At 39.2% G+C, this 19,767-nt stretch overlaps 1 protein-coding gene across 1 annotated transcript in view; it reads right to left on the bottom strand.

The window, feature by feature from the left end:
* LOC144669513 (kinesin-like protein KIF18B) overlaps window positions 1–19,767 on the bottom strand; it is an 81,619-nt gene that overhangs the window by 11,877 nt on the left and 49,975 nt on the right. The window contains exons 10-13 of the mRNA XM_078531981.1: window positions 17,300–17,462; window positions 12,783–12,947; window positions 12,124–12,245; window positions 9,908–10,155 (exon numbers count right to left, since the gene is read on the bottom strand). Coding sequence (XP_078388107.1) covers window positions 9,908–10,155; window positions 12,124–12,245; window positions 12,783–12,947; window positions 17,300–17,462 — 698 coding nt within the window. The remainder of the gene's footprint in view (window positions 1–9,907; window positions 10,156–12,123; window positions 12,246–12,782; window positions 12,948–17,299; window positions 17,463–19,767) is intronic.

The raw sequence follows: 19,767 nt of genomic DNA, 5'->3' as shown, positions 1-19,767 counted from the left end.
GGAAGGGAGAGTGGAACTTAAGAAAATTACAACCACGGGAAAGTGGAACTGAACAAAGTGTTAAAGCGGCGGGCTGACAAGGTCCTAGGTCCTGATGGACTTAAGCGGCTAGTGAGATAGTTGATGTGTTGGTTTTAATTTTCCAAAATTCCCTGGATTCAGGGAAGGTTCCATTAGGTTAGAAAATAGTGAATTTAACTTATTTATTAAAAAAGGGAGGGAGGCAAAAAGCAGGAAACTATAGGTCAGTTAGCTTGGCTTCTAATATTTTCCCTATGACAGATGTTATTAGTTAAGACATTATAGCAAAGCTCTTAGAAAAATTCAAGATAATCAGGCAGAGGCAACATACTTCTGTGAAAGGGAAATCATGTTTAATCAATTTATTGGAGTTCTTTGAAGAAATAACATGCGCTGTGGATAAAGGGGAACTGGTGGATGTACTGTACTTAGATTTCCAGAAGGCATTTGATATGGTGCCACATCAAAGGTTATTGCTGAAAATAAAAGCTCATGTTGTATGGGCTAACATATTGGCATGGATAGAAGATTAGCTAGCTAACAGTAAACGGAGAGTAGGCATAAATGGGTCATTTTCTGGTTGGCAAAATGACAACAGGGATCAGTACTGGGTCCTCAACTTTTTTTTACAATTTATATAAATGACTTGGATGAAGAGACCAGAACTATGGTCACTAAATTTGCTGATGGCACAAAAATAGATAGGAAAGTAAGCTGTGAAAAGGGCATAAGGAGGCTACAAAGGGGTATATATAGGTTAAATGAGTGGGCAAAGATCTGGCAAATGGAGTAATGTGGGAAAACGTGAAATTGTCCATTTTGGCAGGAAGAATAAAAAGTATATTATCTAAATGGTGAGAGATTGCAGAGCTCTGAGTTGCAGGGGGATATGGGTGTCCTAGTGCTTGAATTGCACAAGGTTAGTATGCAGGTACAGCAAATAATTAGCAAAGCTAATAGAATGTTATCGCTTATTACAAGGGGATTTGAATACAAAAGTAGGGAGGTTATGCCTATACAGGGCATTGGTGAGACCACATCTGGAGTATTGTGTACAGGATTGGTTTCCTTGTTTAAGGAAAGGATGTAAATGCATTGGAAGCAGTTCAGAGAAAGTTTCCTAGACTAATACCTGGAATGGGCGGGTTGTCTTATGAGGAAAGGTTAGACAAGCTAGGCTTGTATCCGCTGGAGTTTAGAAGACTAAGGGCAACTTGATTGAAACCTTTAAGATCCTGATGGGTCTTGACAGGATGGATGTGAAAAGGATGGTTTCTCTTGTGGGAGAATCTAGATCTAGGGGTCACTGTCTAAAAAATAAGGGTTCGCCCATTTAAGACAGAGATGAGGAGAAATTTTTTCTCTCAGAGGGTCCTGGGACTTTGGAACTCTCTTCCTCAAAAGGCAGTGGAAGCAGAGTCTTCAAATATTTCTAAGGCAGAGGTAGATAGACTCTTGATAAGCAAAGGGGTGAAAGGTTATCCAGGGTAGGCTGGAATGCAGAGTTGAGGTTATATTCAGATCAGTTATGATCTTATTGAATGGCGGAGCAGGTTTGAGTGGCCGAGGACCTACCGCTGCTCCTAATTCCTATGTTCATAAATAGAACCTGATAGCCACTCGCCCATGAAGCAGCACCCCACTAATATAACTGCAAAGGAAGGAAAGTTACTGAGGAAAAGCAAAGGGACTAAATTGCAGTGCTTTGAGTCATGTATGGCACAGAGGGAGGCCATTTGGCCCATCGAGTCAATGCTGGTTCTCTGTACAGCAATCCAGTCAGTCCCACTCCACCAATCTCCCCCTGTAGCCCTGCAGATTTATTTCTTTCAAGTGCCCATCCAATTACCTTTCGAAATCATTGATCGTTTCCTCTTTCATCACCCTCGTGGGCATCGATTTCCAGGTCATTACCACTTGTTTCATTAAAAAAAGTTCCTCCTCACATTCCTTCAAATCTCTTGCCCAAAACCTTAAATCTGTGTCCCCTAGTCTTTATGCTATCAGCTAATGGGAACAGCATATCCTCCATATTTTTGTATTCAATTGCCCTTGCAATAAACAGTAACATTCTATTAGCTTTCCTAATTACTGACTGTACCTGCATACTAACCTTTTGCGATTCATGCACTAGGACACCCAGTTCCAAATCTGTCATAATTTTGCACACTTCTGTCAAATCTTTCCTCGATCTCCTTTGTTCCAAGGAGAACAAACCCAGTTTTCCCAACATAACCCCTGTAACTAAATCCACTGCCCCGCCCCCATCCCTGGAACCGTTCTGGTAAATCTTTTCTGCACCCTCACTCACATCCTTCTTAAAGTGTGATGACCAGGACTGGACGCAATACTCCAGTTAGGGCTTAACCAGAGCTTTATAAAGGTTCAGCATGTCCTCCCTACTTTTGTACTTGAAACCTTGTTGGAGTGATCAAGAACTGCCGTAATGATAAAATATCATATAGTCCACTATTGGCCCAGAAATAATGATCTTGATGAAAAATTATACAAGCCACACCCTCTCCTGAGTTTTTACAGGATCTTTGAGGGAGACTCGAATCCAGTGAGAGTGCCTCATCTCATTGTATAGGGTTTGTTTTTAACCAGCTGCCCAGGCTTAAAACTGGTGTTGCAGATATTCCATCAGAAACGCAAGGTCAAGTTAGTGGTAGTGAATCTGTAACACCAGTTTTATCATGAGTGCCAAGCTGAAAATCTATCCAAAATGTGCTAAAATACTAGCAGCAATATACAGCCCCACTAAAAATGAAAATTAGTACCTGTTTCCCAGTTCCTGAGGGCTTTTTGCTTTGCAGGTTTGTAATTGTTGTGTAATCTATTCATTCCATTCCCTACTCTCTGGGCTGTTTAGTTACTTAGAGCACACCTGGTATTTGGAGAGCTTCTGTTTAGATTATTAAACACATTGGTGGAACTAAAATTGCCACAGGTAACAGGAATAACACAGGCTTACAGACAGAAAGGGTCAACTTGATGAATATATTATTGAAAGAAAAGTTTTCTGCTAGCAAAGCTGCTAGCGGCTCGGAGCCTTCACTCGCTTTACTGAATCATTATGGTCTTAACATGTTGCGTGTTTCTCTTAAACATTTTACTCCTTTGATTTCCTTCCCAGATTGCACATTATTTTCAACTTAAATCAGAATTCTTTTTACAAAGATACCTTTTAGCACGGAGACATATTGCAGAATAAACTGAGTAACAGCCATGACTCAGTAGTAGCACCCTCACCAAGATTGAGAGTTCATGCTTCACTCCAGACACTTGATCACAAAACCCACTTCAGTACTGAGTGCTGCACTGTCAGAGGTGCCACCTTTCTTATCAGATATTAACCCAAGGAAGGTCTGTCTCCTCAGTGGGTGTAAAAGATTCCATGGCCCACTATTTTGAAGAACAGCAGGGGAGTTCTCCCCAGTATCCTTGATAATATTTAACCCGCAACCAACATCACTTACGCAGATTATCTGGTCATTATTACAGGAAAATCTCTGTTATCTGGCATGCTCTGGGAATGGGAGGTGGTTAATCAAATATGCCAGTTAAATGTGATGTAAGGTGAGTTCTGTGTTTTCATTCAATGAAAAAGCTCCAGGATGATCACGCGAGTGTTAAGTCCTCACGAGAGGAGAGAGAGCATGCAAATCAAGTGAGCAGGACCAAAGGGAAATGGTGCTGCAGAACTGTGGGAAACTGAGAGTGGAGCCAGGATGGGCCACCACTAACTATTGCCGATGAGTTTGACATCACTAATCAAAAACAGACCCGAACCCAGAATTCCAGTTAATGGAGACGAGACATTTTATTGTACATTGTTGTTTGTGGGAGTTTGCTGTGTGCAAATTGGCTGCCATTTTCCTATTTCAGTGACTGCCTCAAAAACACTTAATTGGCTGTAAAGCACTTTGAAATGTCCTGAAGTCATGAAAGGTGCTTTCTAAATGCAAGCTTAGTTTCTTTCTTTAGGGAGGAAACAACTAAGCAGATATTCACAATTATTTACAAGCTTCACAACGGCTGAAGAACATTTAGCACTTCTTTATCTGTTTCTTCTTTATCTATTTTTTTAGATACACAATGTCATGTTGCATTTCAGAAAACAGTACAAAAACGGGCATTATAACCTTTCATTAGAGGTTTCGTAATTTTATTATTCGATTATGTGCTTCTAGAAAATAAATGATAATTTTTGCAATTAACTTTTATTTGAACAAAAACCACAAATGGGGTTATCTCTGTATTTATAAACAATGAGATTTGTTCAAACATATGAGGCTCTTAGTATCCTGTACTTTGGTCCTGAACTGCAGTTAGCTTATTACACTTGCTTGTGAAATACACTCCTACTCTAACAAAAGCATGGCAATTTAAAAAAAAATTAAAGTTGGGGACAAGGCAATACAAGGGTCTGTATAGTGGCTTTTACCTTTCATGACCTTAGGACATGCCGAAGCACTTTAAAGCCAATGAAGAGCTGTGACTGTTGCAATTGGGAAACACAGCCGTGAATTTGCACACAACAAGCTCCCTTAAACAGCAACATATAATGACCAGATAATCAATTCTAGCGATACTGGTTGGGAATAAAGATTAGCCAGGATACCAGGGAGAACTCACCTGCTCTTCTTCACCATGAGATCTTTCACATCGGCAGATAAGGCACAAGTCACAACACTAAGTGCCCCTAACTTACCACTGCCAGTAAATCTCACCGAGAAACAGCATTTGGCTGGTGTGGGAAAATGCCACACAGGCACTGAAAACAGTAGTCTTCTGGCGATATGGTTGATGCAAATTGTTGAAGCATACAAGGGATTTTGACTTTGCAACTGATATTACCATATCTGATCTGGAAGTTCTTGTTGTAAACAATGAGCGCCAGCCCTAATAAATCTTTACATAAATCTAACAAATCGTTACCTTTTGGTGAAACGTGAGCTTAAGGTGCTGGGAAATGCATACATTCCCCACTGAGTGATTGCGCAAATTAATTGTAGTTTTGTGTACGGAGTTTGCACCTGTGGAAACCGGGCTGACATTGCCTGAGGTGGCTTTCATACAGGATAATTTACAGCTAAGGGAGGGGAATGTTTTCCACAAATGTTTGTGTTGGATTCAAATGCAGGGCTGAAAATACCCACTATGCTGGACTTTCACAAAAAACTTTTCTGTTAATAATATTAAGTTGCATTTTTTTTTAAAGTGGCTCTTACCCTAACTGCTCGATTTGTTTTCTAATCTTAATTCTGAGTGGTAGTGGAAACAACGTTTACAGTGAGTAATAAGGCGGTAACTCAATCTTGTTTATCTGCTGGAACCTTAAATTTTTGCATCATTACTCACACTAACCACTGATTATAGCTCATAGTAAGCACATAATGAACACATCAACATTTTGAGTCATTTTTAAAAGCTATTTGTGACAAATCTGTAAACAAAAAAGGGGACAGTGCATTCAACAGGAAAGAATTGAGCCAACTTTGCCAAAAAAAATTACTTAAAGTTTGTAAGGACAAAATACTAAACATTACATTAAGTAATGCATGTCTGGTTTCAACATTAACATGATGCATTAGCTTTTGGACATAACTGATACATTACTCAAACCTACTGATGGCACACTGGCATATGAATCAATGCTCCAATATCCTACAATGCCACACAAGTGCCAATTCTTAATGCATGAGGGTAGATGTCAACTGCTATATGACTGCAGAAGGTTTGACATTTTCAAGTTCACTTCCCAGCTACAGATTAGCTAACTCACCACAGACTAAGGATCAAACCAGGGGGCCTTAGCCATCCTATATTTTAGATAATAGGGACAGAATTTGCTTAATAATAGGCAGTTGGTACTATACCAAATTAGGCACTCATGTGTTATGCTTGTTCTTTTTCAATGATCATGGAATACCGACCTGTATGAATACATGTCAGATGATGCCCGTGCAAAACTCTATCCCCAATAAGTGCCAGCTAAGTCCAAACTGCCCTTTCAGCAAAAAGGAGCCAATAGTTTATGCGTAGAGTATCGACATGCAGATTGCTGAAAATATATATCATGTTGATAGGAGTTACCTGAATTTCTAACCTCACACTTATCTGGCTGCAAAGCTGCTCAAGTTTCTGTGGCCTGATGGGCTTTCCAAAATGGCCTTCAGTCTGGATATATTTTGCTTGTTAAAAGATGTAATAATGTCTAGGTATGGAAGAGTGGCTAAATAAAGTGTCATGGCCTCAATAGGCCTGCAGTTTAATTGTGCAGATTTTGGCATTACAAGCACATATGGTAGTGAAGTATTTAAAAAAACAAATTCCTTCAGCTCTCAGAACGTGCAGTACACTGACATGTTCACCTTGAATTTGTAAGTTTCACATTAGCTGTGCCACCAACATTTAAATTTTACATTTTTTTATGTACAACGAATAAAGAAACTACTTCCGTTTCAGTTGAAGCCCTATTTTTAGTAACATCAACTTGACAGTATTGACTGTGGGCTACCTTAGCTTCAGTTTGAAGTTTGCAATATTACTTTATAGCAGGAGAGAAAAAGGCAACATATTTACATTACATTCTACAATAAAATTTAAATAGCCTGCAAGCTCACCTCTTGGTAAGGGAAGAATGTCTTTTACACGATTGAATATAAAAGTCTCAGTCAAATCTACTGTCTAATTAGTTTCGTATTCAAGCCCTTGATTGGCAACTGGGGTTCAACAATACAGTAGCACAGAGGAAAAGGAGGAAAGGAATTATCTACAGTCAAAGAGTCACTGTTAAATAAGAAAAAAGGGAAACCGAGTTTTGGATCATACCTTAGCATTGGATTGTTTTCACATATACAAATAAATATGGATTTAGGTGTTCTCAAGGTTAAAAATTCTCAAAATCATTCAAGCTCTCAAGAAATCAAAGTAACTGCTGACAGCAGATTGGGGTTTTTTTTTGGGAAGGAGAAACCAAAATTATGAACCAGGAAAGCAAGTCCTGAAGCTGTGGCATTGAATATTTGTTAAAAGTTCCCATATGTTGCTAAAGCTTCAATTTAGACTGCATACATGGAATTCGTTGTTGCAATTAAATTACAGAAACGTCTACACGTTGTGCTCAGTGCCATCTCTGATCCTTCAGCAAATAAGAAAGGAACGCAATGGAAAATCAATAGGTGGTCTTTGGCTAAGACTCAAATTCAAGCTTCCGTTAGGATTACAAATGCATTATTTGATTGGAATAACTATTTAACATCTTTTTCTGCTATCGGTTGTCGATAAGGATAATTTGTTCATAAGAAAGAACATTGGGGTTAGGTATAGTGGCAAGATGTTAAGTATTAGACATGTAGAACTGATTTTGGAGAAAAGCAGAGTGGCACAAGAAAAACTGACTGCATTTTAACCTGGTTGGAATAAGTGACTGACAGCTAAACTAGAAAACTAACCAGCCAATTTTTAAAAAAAAAAGTAGTGATTAGGGTAAGGAAGGAACACAAGGGATCCTTCGATCTCAAGGAAAGGTAATTAGAAGGGAGTGAAGTAGGTCAGGGCTGAAAGGCCTTTTCTCATGCCTATCTAAATTAATCCTTCTTGCACATTAACTCTTCCATCAAACAATCCAATTGTATTTTCAATGACCTCAATGGTTCTCCTTCTATTCCCTTAACTGGAAGACACTTGGTTAAATTATGAATAATAAAACACAAAGATATAAAGTTTACAGAACAAATGAACATAAAGTGGGTGTGGCAATATGGATAAGATATGAACACACGATTGAGTGTGCTGCAGTGGACACCATTTACTTTGATGCCAAATATTAGGATTAAGATTTGCAGCCAAAAGACATGATACTAAAACATGAATCTAGAAATTATACTGTGTTATAGTAGCATTGAAAAGTTGACAGCATTTTGTGAAATTGATTTACTATTTCAACACAAATATTTTAAATGAGTGGTTGCTGAAATAGCAAGCTAAATAATGACATACAAACAGGTAAAGCATGTCTCAAGGAGAGACAAAACAAATTAGGATTGTGCTCCCTGAAATTTAAATTGAAAAGAGGTGATTTAATCAAAGCTTTCAAGTTATTAAGTGGAATAGACAGGGTAGTTAGAAACTATTTCCGTTGGTTGGTGAGTCTAGGGCTGGAGACAGTGTCTATAAATTCATGAAAAAGGGTGGTAAAAGTTTGGAACTCTCTTCCATAAATAACAATTGATGTGAGATTAATTCTTCATTTTAAATGTGAGATCAATAATACCTTTGGCTAACAAAAACTTAAGGGATATGGGGCAAAGGTGGGTATATGGAGGTAGATTGCAAATCAGCCATGACCTCACAGGCTTGAGGGGCTAAACGGCCTACTCTTGTTCTAACGTTCCCAAGCCTTCTTATTCAATTTCATAACAATGAGACACATAACAAAAATGAACCAAAATATTGTGTATGTTATGATTTTAGGTGCTGTAGTATTGTCACGTGCAGGAATGTAAAGCTCATATTACTAAGCAGTAGAAAGGCATTCAAATTAATTCACTTACAAATATTTTTGCTTTTGGTGTTAAATGGTCCAAAGGGTTTGAAGGAAATATTCTCAACATTCTCTTGTCCTCCTGAAGCCATGAATATGAGTATGTAAAATGTGGAAGTCACAGTGAGTTATGTACGTGCAAAAATTCTGTTTTGCTTTAAGTGTTTAAATTAAATTATATCTTAAGGCAGCAGTCAAATAGTTAAATTCTTACCAGGCAGTTTTCTGTTGTAGGTACAGTAAGTTCAGGATAGTGATTAAACTTTTAACAACACATTTTAAAATGATTGAGCAATCATTAGCTGCAGCTATGCTGCAAGCCTGCACACTACGAGCCATCTCGAATTGCAGTAATAAAAACTCTCTCCTGCTGTCAAGTTATGGATTTGAAAGATCTGGATTCTTAGCAAAATAATTACCTCAGCCTTGTTAATCCCTTAAAAACCATACAAGACTATTTTGAAAGCAGTTCTTCTGTTTAGCAGAAAACATATACTCCACTTTTAAATAAGTTGTAATTAACACTTCAGGACACTGTTAACCCTCACAAATTTGTCATGCAAAAGGGAACCATATGAAGGTGGCAATTTGAAAGAAAGGCTAGACTGCGGTTAGTGGAAAATATCACACATAAGCCCAACCATTTACTGTCATAGTGCACCGTGACTCTAGGTCATCTATAATTAACAGAAATGAGGAGGAGTAAATATGGCTCTATCAAAGAACATGAAAAATCTATGTCTTGAAATATATTGGTTTCATAAGCCCAATTAAGCTGACTTTCAGAGCAGATTTTTTTTGGGTCAGAAATAAGGAATGTAAACTTTCTCATCTCCAGACTGAGAATGTTAATTTAGCTTCATCATCAACTGAACCTAGGTTTATTCAATTTAATGTGGGCTTATGGCCATTGAGCAATGCAATTATTATTCTTCAAGTAAGTCATCTCTGCCATATTCACCCTCACACTTTAAGTGCAGCTTTAATATGAGGGGCTGAGATGAGGGTGAGAGTGGGCATCTCCTAAATGAAAATTAACACCACAAGAAGCAACAGTGCTAATGACTTTTGAGCCACCTCTAAGTGATAAAAATCGGAAAACACAGTATTAAATGCGCGTTAAAAATGAGATGACCAAATTCACCTGTAAGAATTGAATTACAAGTCAATGGGGGTTAATTTCAAATAATGAATGAAAGAGTGGAAAATGTTATTTTTTTTAAACAATGGTAATAAGTTTTGAGGAGATGTATCATGCAGCTACATAATAGTGGCAGTGTATGCAATATGTGTGCAAATGTGACCATGGGACAGAAATCAAGGAAAGAAGCTTACCAGTAAATTCAAAGAGGTTTTCAGGTACAAAATTTAGTTTAGAAAGCGTAGCAAGAGCTGTTATTTCCGATGGCTGATTTTCTTTACATTCGTCTGCGTTTATTTGATCAGCCCATAGGACAGCTTTCTCTCCACGTACAAGGCGCTCCAGCTCATCAAATTGTGTTACTGCCTCTGTAGTTGCAAGGTTAGCTTCTTTCAGTGTGGAAAACTGCTTACGTACAATCTGCAGCAGGGTGGTCAGTAACCTGAAATTGAAAAAAAAAAGTGGGGGGGGGGAAGGCAATCTTTCAGTTCTATTACTTAAATGCAGTGACAACCAAATTTTCACAACCCCCTCCCTCTCTTCCCAGGAGGCTAAGATTTAGTCCATGGAACAGTTTGTCCTTGATCAGATTCTGCCACTAATCTGCAAACTGTTGCTAGTATTTTGGCATCCACCACTTATCATGATAGGGAAATCCACTGCTGCTCATTCTCCACTTATAGTAAGCAGTCATCAGTCAACGGAGGCTCCATACTTGACTGTTTATATCTTACTATGACATGTTGCTAGCACATGATTTTCCCTTCTCATTATGGTCACTTTGGTTTTGCCCTTAAATCACTTCTGCCATTTAGCCATCTCATGTTTTTCACTTAAGCATTTTATAGGATATTCTATTTATTTTCTCTCCCTATTCCCTTCATTCTGTTCTGTCTCATGGGCAATATCCTCCCCTTTCGAAGGGGTCACACCCAGAACGTGAACAAGTCCATTGCCTCCATAAATGCTGCCTGACCTATCGAGTGTTTCCAGCATTATCTGTTTTCCTTTCAGAATTCCAGCACCTGTCGTATTTTTCACTTCACATTCCGATTAGGCTGCTATTCACTGAAGCTTATTTTGATTTAACCATAAAGGATAAGCTTTCAGGAAATGAGTCAGCCTGGTCTGGGCATTACCTGATCTATATCTTGGCTAACATCTAACAGTAACTGACAAAAAAATACTGAAAATACACAGCAGGACAGTTAGCATCTGAAAAGAGAAAAGGCAGATTATGACATTTTGGATGTATATCCTTCAGAGGTAATTGGAATAAATCAGTCTCAAATTTCAAAAGGCGATAGGAACCCCTTTTGGAAGCAATGCTCTTTGCTTCCTTTCTGAGAATTACCAATTATGTGGCATTTTAGTTCAGAGTGGGACAGAAGTCAACCATGTAGTTATAAACAGATTAGGTTAGTGTTGTTTGCAATTGCAATGGGCACCAAGGGATTGCCACAACAAGGAGAATCAAACTTAAATGGGAATCATATTAAAGCACCATTCATTGCCTTCTAGGGCTCCCCTGGGTTATGGCATGAGTTATTACATGAGATCGCTGGTATCAGATCTGAGGAAGCAGTATTTTGCCACTTCTTGAAGCTGTGGTTTCTTGATCTAGGATATCCCAGTGAGGTCCAGGTGAAGAATCTTCATTTTCTTCCATTAACACCCCGTTTCCTCCCTTTTATCTCACTTTGGTAGAAACAGATCCATATGTCTGATGAAAATATCCCAGAAGAAACATTCAACCCCAATCCAAATAAATTTGAGTAAATCTTCAGATTGGTGCCTTAAAAATCACCTTCAATCACAAAACATGTAGTTGATAGAATCAAGAAACCCTTTACCCCTTCTTAACCAGATGAAGGTGATGCATTGCATTGCTGCCTAGCACAGTATCACAAACATCCAAGTTCCAATTATGGAGGGGATTCCTGAACTTGGAGTTATGCTGATGTTAACTTCAGGTGTACATGTCCATTTACCGTTTCATTTAATTTTGCACTTTTATACCATCCTCTTCTAAATGCAATTATAGCTGTGCAGGTGACTGGCATACTACTCAAGTTGTGCTTCATAAGAATCTGGACAGAGAGAGTCAGCAGATTGTTCAAACTTGGAGACAATTATAGCCATGCTCAACCTTGTCCTCACTCAACACATGTGTACCACAAAAGCAAGAGGCAGAAGCTAGAATCCTGGCTGATTTCACACCCCATACCCCCGCACCCCTACCATCCCAGCCCATATTCTTGTGAACCAAGTACAATTTTAGCAGCCTAACGACTCATTTTGTTTTAAGATCGACCAACTTATTATAGAACAGGAATCAAGCCTGGGATCTTCCCATCTGTATGAATTAGTACGCCACACGCTTAATGGCCATTTACTGATTCATCCTTACTTTTCTGATTGTCGACGGTCTCGTTCCTGAAGCATCATCAGGTGGGTCATGTAATTGTTGTGTTGCTTGTAGCTGCTCATTTCAGTCTCTAATAGAAGTTTCTGCAAACTCAATTTCAAGACCTGTTCAGCAATAAATTTTGAAAGAAATTAATGCAATAGTCATGGTACCCTTCGCTTTCTGAAGGCACAATTGCTTTCCACAGCTCCTATCCTCTCATGTAGTCTACATAGATTTAAGCCTGGAGGATAGGATATCTGGATCATAGTCTTCCCCAGAACTGTTATTATTACTGTCAGGTGAAACTGCAGTGGTTAGTGTCCCAAAATCAGCCCTGTTGTGGAGTAATTTTCTTTCTGCTCCATTCAGCAGCACAGGAGAAACCTGCACTCATGCAGCAGTAGCAGGAGGCAAGTCTAAATGACAAAAAGTCCAAGGATTCGAATGCGTGGATTGAAAGATCGCACTGTATTTTTGAGCTTTAGTCTGCCTCTATAGTGTAAACTTTCCTCAAAATTTAATGTCAACATCACTTTTAACTATTTTAAGGTAAAGCAATGGAAAAGAACAAGAAACAATTATTAAAATTTGTTTAGCTTAAAGTGCTCAGAAGGAGCAAACTCGACTCTCATTCCAGCAGAAGTTAGCCCCTCCCTTACCTGATCCAGTGAGCGACTTTTGCCATCTGAAATTATTTTAGTCCCCAGTTCGGATAGGAGGTTCCCATTCTCTTTAAGCTTTTCTTCAACTTGTTGCATCTGTTCCAGCAGGTGGTCACGCCGCCGATTGGAGGATGCTTGGCTACGCTCAAACTTACAGGAGGCCTATCCAAATAGAAGAAACAGAATGACGGTAACATATAATTGATTCATTCGCGAAACTCTGATGTGGCATTCTTAGCCTCAAAAAATTCCAAATTAGCCACACAAATTAATTAAAATTGCATTGCATTTTCTATAACTTTGAAAAGAGTAATAGTTTTATTTGAATGTTTAGTTTGAGAGATCTTTACATCTGCCATAACGCACAAAAAGAAAAAAGCTTGCATTTATATTGCATCCTTCACATGAATTTATATTTATATTGCTCTTTTGATGTAATAAAATGTCCCAAGGCTCTTCACAAAAGCATTACCAAACTTGGTCAAAGAGGTAGGTTTTAAGGAGTGTCTCGGAAAGAGGTAAGTGAAGGAGAGAGGCAGAGAGCTTTAGGAACCATCAATTTTGGAGCGATTAAAATCATGAATGGCCAAGAGACCAGAATTAGGGGTACAGGCATCTTGGAGGATCATAGGGTTGGAAGAGATTACAGAGATGCGATGGATGGATTTGAATAAAAAGGATGAGAATTTTAAAAAATGAAGGTGCGACTTAACCGAGAGGCAATGGAGGTCAGCAAGCACAGGGGGAATGGTAGTATTTGGTGCACTATAGCCAGCGAACTTTTGGATGAGCTCAAGTTTTTGGAGGGTAGGATTTGGGAGGCTGGCTGGGATTGCATGAGAACATTCACATCTAGAAGTAACAAAGGCAGATTAGCTGAGGTGGCGTGGGGTCAGGCAACGTTATGCAGGTCAAATCAGGTATCCTTATCAAAAACAGAATTACCTGGAAAAACACAGCAGGTCTGGCAGCATCGGCGGAGAAGAAAAGAGCTGACATTTCGAGTCCTCATGACCATATGACCCTTCAGCAGAACTGAGTATAGTTAGGAGAGGGGTGAAATATAAGCTGGTTTAAGGTTGGGGCGGAGGGAGAGAGAAGTTGAGGGGGGTGGGGGTTGTAGGGACAAGCAAGCAGTGATAGGAGCAGATAATCAAAAGATGTCACAGACAAAAGGTTCAAAGAGGTGTTGAAGGTGGTGATATTATCTAAGAAAATGTGCTAATTAAGAATGGATGGCAGGACACTCAAGGTACAGCTCTAGTGGGGGTGGGGTGGAAAGACTGACAAGGTATTAGTTGTAGATTTAAAAATAATGGAAATAGGTGGGGAAAGAAAAATCTATATAAATTATTGAAAAAAACAAAAGGGAGGGGGAAGAAACGGGGTGGGGATGGGGGAAGGGAGTTTAAGATCTAAAGTTGTTGAATTCAATATTCAGCCCGGAAGGCTGTAAAGTGCCTAGTCGGAAGATGAGGTGCTGTTCCTCCAGTTTGCGTTGGGCTTCACTTGAGGTATCCTTATTGATGGCATGGGTATATGGTTGGAAGTTCACCTTTCAGGTCAAGAGTGACACCAAGGTTCCAAACAATCTGGTTCAGCCTCAGATAGTTGCCAGAGAGTGAGATGGAGTCAGCGGCTAGGGAACTGGTTTTGTGGTAGAGACTGAAGACAATGATGTACATGGGATGTTGTAAACCCTGTCACAGTTAATAGGAGACTTTTGAAGTGTAGCTATTTTGTTAATGTTGGCAAACTGTGTGTCAATTTGTGCGCAGCAAATAATCTGATTTTTTGATAATGCTGGCTTGAAGAATAAATATTGTCTAGCAGAACTGCACTGCTCTTCTTTGAATAGTGCCACGGGACTTTTTACGTCCAGCTGAGAAAAAGAGTAGACAGAACCTCAGTTCAATGTCTCTTATGAAAGATAGGACCTCCTGTTGTGCAGCATTTCATCAATACCAATTTGGTTTGTCATAGCAATTTTGATAGCGACCCAAGTGAAGTACACAAGTCAGTTTTATCCCTTGCAACATTTTCTTGTTTCTGCAGGCACGTAGATATGCATGTGCATTTTTCTTTTGCTCTGGGCAGGATAATGTCTTGGATGGGGAGGCATTCTATGGAGCAGCAAGTAATGTGAAAGAGATAAATGTTTTTTTGATGGCTATTCATCTATCTTTTGCACTATACTTATCTATTATTTATTACTTCTTATAGGTTGCCATAACTAGCCTGAATTTAGTTAGGTAGTAGTTGTAGAGATGGCTTTTAAGGTTACTGGATATGTATACCCGCTAATTACAGCCGTACTTTAGGGTAGTGTGCTTTTGTGCCAGCTGTGAATTATATATACTGATAGGCACTTATCACAGATATTTTAAATGAAACAGGAAAACAGGTTTGATATCTTGTTTGAATTTATTTTCTTAAAACATTAAGAAGAAACGTAGAGAGGCAAATGGGCTTGTGTTGCAATAGTGCCTTAATCTCTAAATATCTATGTCATTATCTCTGGAAAACTGCTTTGCCTCCCATTTAGAGTACCCTCCTGACAGAATGAGAGGCCGCAAAGTTTCATGAGACAGTGAGATTTTATTTTAATCACCGATTTCACGAAAACGGCCATAATTTTAAGGCAGTGGCTCAGACTTCCTAAGTTCCCAACAATTATTTCACTGACATTTTCTGGTTTCCTGAATACACAGCAGGTCTGAATTTAGACTGATTTGGAAGGAACCTACCAACAGGAGCTATGATTATTACAAGCATATGCAGAGAATATCTCAACTGTTGCCTACAAATCAGTAAATCTTACTGGACATGCAAATCCAGTAAAGCAGCTAAATTAGGTTAGGAGTGACTCGCCAGGATTCACTGCAAAAATGCAGAAAAGTCAGTTTTGGCCATTGTTGTTAAAATTTCATTATTTTGCGTCAGTGCTTCCACCTAAAGATGAAGATAATTCCGATAATAAAGAAATCAGAATGAATAGATAATGTCTCAAAGTTCTGGCTCCAGACTATGCCTTGCCCTAACTGTAAAAGGTTATTTCCAAAAAGGGAGGGCAAGTCAAATTCTGCCTCCCATGCAATTCAGTTGCCAAATCAGAGCTGTTCAGAAGCTTCAGTGCAACTCACCAGCTCACTGCCTTAACTCAGGCATGACAGAGTGAGACCTAGAGAGGAAATGGTGTACTTCAATAATCCATGAATGTGACAATTTACCTAGCAACACTATTTCAGTATTTCATTTTCCTTGTGCTGTATAATTAGATAAACACTAAGAAATTCCACACCATCCAGGGCAAAGCAACCCACTTGATTGGCACCCCATCCGCCACCTTCAACATCCACTCCCTCCACCGCCAAAGCACAGTGGCAGCAGTGTGTACCATCTACAAGATGCAGTGCAGCAACTCACCAAGGCTCCTTCGACAGCACCTTCCAAGCCGGCAACCTCTACCACCTGGAAGGACAAGGCCAGCAGATGCACAGGAACATCACAATCTGCAAATTCCCCTCCAAGCCACACACCATCCTGACTTGGAACTACATTGCTGTTCCTTCACTGTTGCTAGGTCAAAATCCTGGAACTCCCTTCCTAACAGCACTGTGAATATATCTATACCACATGAACAGCAGCAGTTCAAGAAGGCAGCTCAACACTGCCTTCTCAAGGACAATTCGGCATGGGCAATAAATGCCGGCCTAGCCAACAACACTCATATCCCATGAAAGAATTAAAAATAAACACTAATCTACCTTCTGTGGAATTCCTCACCATCAAACAACACCAAATGCAGGCATCAGATGAAGCAGCACTGGAGGGCAGGAGAAGAATTTATCTTTGTTTGAAGTCTTACATTCTGCCCTCATTTGTATTTAACACTTTGGATCTCATATTATAACTAAAATTGCAAAATTGCCGGTAATTTGGGGAGTAGATTTGGTGAAGCATAGGAATTTCTCTGCAGTACAAGGTGAAGAGCTAGGGTGCTACAATGCAGTAAATGATAGGAGTGCAATTATAGCATGAGAAGTTCACATAGAAAGCTTCCATTAAACATATGAGCACTGGAGTTTATAACGGACTGCAGAGGTTTAAGAAAGCAGCTCACCACCACCTTCTCAGGGGCAACTAGGGATGGGCAATAAAATGCTGGCCCAGCCAGTGAAGCCCACATCCCGTAAATGAATAAAGAAAAATGGGAAAATGTTGGCAAGTGTGACAAAATACACGGAAATAGAGGTTTATAGACCAAGGAATGTGTACATACAACACTTTTAAAAAAATTATAGATTGAGTAGAGAATCAATCATTACAAAAACAATGACAAAAAGGATATTAACACTTCAAATATTGGAAAAGGCTCTTTTTCTTTATTATTGCATCCCTGAAAAGGCATCCCAGTAGACTGCTGTCCTAAACTGCCTGATTAACTAGCACCTTGGCATCCAATAAGAATGAGGTCTTTAATTTATATTCCAATTTAACGTGGAAAGTCTCACCTGTTCTAATCGCTGTTCTGAACACAATATTTTAATCCGCTCTTGGTCCCGTAATCGAAAGAATGTTTTCAGCTCCATTTCCTTAGCATTCGCTTCCAAGTCAAAATAGCTCTTTTGAATCACTTGGCAATCAGCAAAAACATCCTGCAAAGACTTCACTAAGCTGGACATTGAGAAGAGAAAAGAACGGTTTGAAGCTGTTCTCAAAATGGTGAACCTGCCAGCAACTTATGCAAAGAATTGTAATTTATAAACTTTTGTTTTTGTAAACTCAAAGATGCAAATGTTAAGGTCTTTGGTTGAAGTCCAAACTAAAGAAAAACAAGGGTGTCCATGCTTTGGTAAGTCTCAAATGCTAATAAAGTTTAAATACATGTTGCAATTAATTTTTTGTCACAGGCAGCACCCAAACCCTGGCAATTTACCCATAAGCCCAAGGAAATCAGGCCTATTTGCAATTAATTTGCAAATATCTCAAGTAACATACCCTCTAGTTTTGTTTTTGAGTGTGTGGACGATTTGAAGTCCGTAGGTCCTTAAAGGGACCTGCGAGGAACTTCTAGATCACTGCGCTGCCACACAGCTTAAGGGAACATTGATCTATACAAATGAATTTTGGTTATGAATTATGATTTATTCTGCAATGGTGTAATGGTGTCAAGCAAAATTCAAAAGACAAGCTAGTAAATGTGTCTGAGTTTCCTCGGTCTGAGTCGTTAGATTGCCAGAATTTGAGTGCTGTCTGTGACAAAAAAAGTAGTTTGGGCACCTCAGAAGTAGAACAATGCCCCATCGAACCTGGGATCAGAACTCAAATTCAGCTTAGAGTGATGGAATAAAGTTTCTGGTCTTTGACATCAATAAGGTGCTAAATAATCACAGTGAAATCAGTGTTTCTCGGGCATTGGTCCATTGCACAAAATTAACCATAATCCAATACTATTCACCAGAGATACTCAGGAATGAATGGGCGGCAAATGGAACAGGAAGGCTCTTCTGAAATTTTTCTTAAAGTAGCAACAAATGCTTTAAATGGAAAGAAAGCAGAAAGTGGGCATAAATAGGGCTCTTTCAAGTCAGCATGCAGTTATTAGTGGAGTTCTGCACAAATCAGTGCTGGGGCCTCAGCTGTTTACACTCTATATTAATGATTTAAAGAGACCGAGTAATATATCAAAGTTTGCTGATGACACCAAGCTGGGTGGGAAGGTAAGCTGAGGGGAGGACGCAGAGAGGCTGCAAAGAGATATAGACAGGTTAAGTGAGTGGGCAGCAAGATGGCAGATGGAGTGTAATGCAGGGAAGTGTGAAGTTATTCACTTTGGTCATAAGAAAGCAGAATATTTTTTAAAAGGTGTAAAGCTTCTAAGTATTGACGTTCTAAGAGACTTAGGTGTGATTATACAAGGAACGCAGAAAGTTAGCATGCAGGTTTAGCAGGCAATTAGGAAGGCAAATGGCATGTTGGCCTTTACTGCAAGAGGGTTGGAGTACAAGAATAAAGTCTTACTACAATTGTACAGGGTTTTAGTGAGACCACATCTGAAATACTGTTTGCAGTGGTGGTCTCCACATTTAAGAAAGGATATACTTGCATTGGAGGTTGTGTAGCAAAGGTTCACTAAATTGGTCACTGGGATGAGGAGGTTGCTTTATGATGACAGGCTAAGTAAATTGGGCTTATATTCTCTGGAGCTTAAAAGAATGAGAGATGATCTCATTGAAACCTACAAAATTCTGGAGGGGTTTTATAGGGTAGATGCTGGGAGATTGTTTTCGCTGGTCGAAGAGTCTAATTTTAGACTCAGAAACATGGGGACACAGTCTCAGGATAAGGGGCCAATCATTTAAGACTGAGATGAGGAGAAATTAATTCACTCAAAGGATTGTGAATCTTTGGAATTCTCTACCCAAGGGAGTTGTGGACGTTCCATCGTTGAATACATTTAAGACTGGAATGGACAGATTTCTGTTCTCCCAGGGAATTAAGGGATATGGGGAGCAGGCAGGAAAACGGAGTTGGAAGCTCAAGATCAGCCATGATCATATTAAATGCTGCAGCAGGATCAACAGGCCATATGGTCTACTCTGCTCCTATTTCTTGTGTTCTTGTCTGCTTATTTCTGCAATAGATAGCTTAACAAATAATAAAGTCACACAGCTCTTGGTGCTATCTTGTTTAAGACGATTACAACTATGTTGAAAATATCAAATTGATTGAACATTAGGATTTTTCTCATTGAAACATAAAATTCTTAAGGGACTTGACAGGGTAGATGCTGGGAGGATTTAGAACTAGGAGCCACAGTCGCTGAATAAGGGATGAAACTTTAACTCCATTTCTCTCTCCACAGATGTTTCCAGACTTGCTGAGTATTTCCACCTTTTTCTCTTTTTAATTCACCAAAAGTTTGATGGGTTAAATCTTAAGTGACGAATTTTGTTCTTGTGATTGTAATTCAGATGAT

This window comes from Cetorhinus maximus, chromosome 29, assembly GCF_964194155.1.
Source record: "Cetorhinus maximus chromosome 29, sCetMax3.hap1.1, whole genome shotgun sequence".
NCBI lineage: Eukaryota > Metazoa > Chordata > Chondrichthyes > Lamniformes > Cetorhinidae > Cetorhinus > Cetorhinus maximus.
The sequence above is the reverse complement of the archived record's forward strand: the minus strand, read 5'-3'. Positions and strand labels throughout refer to the sequence as shown.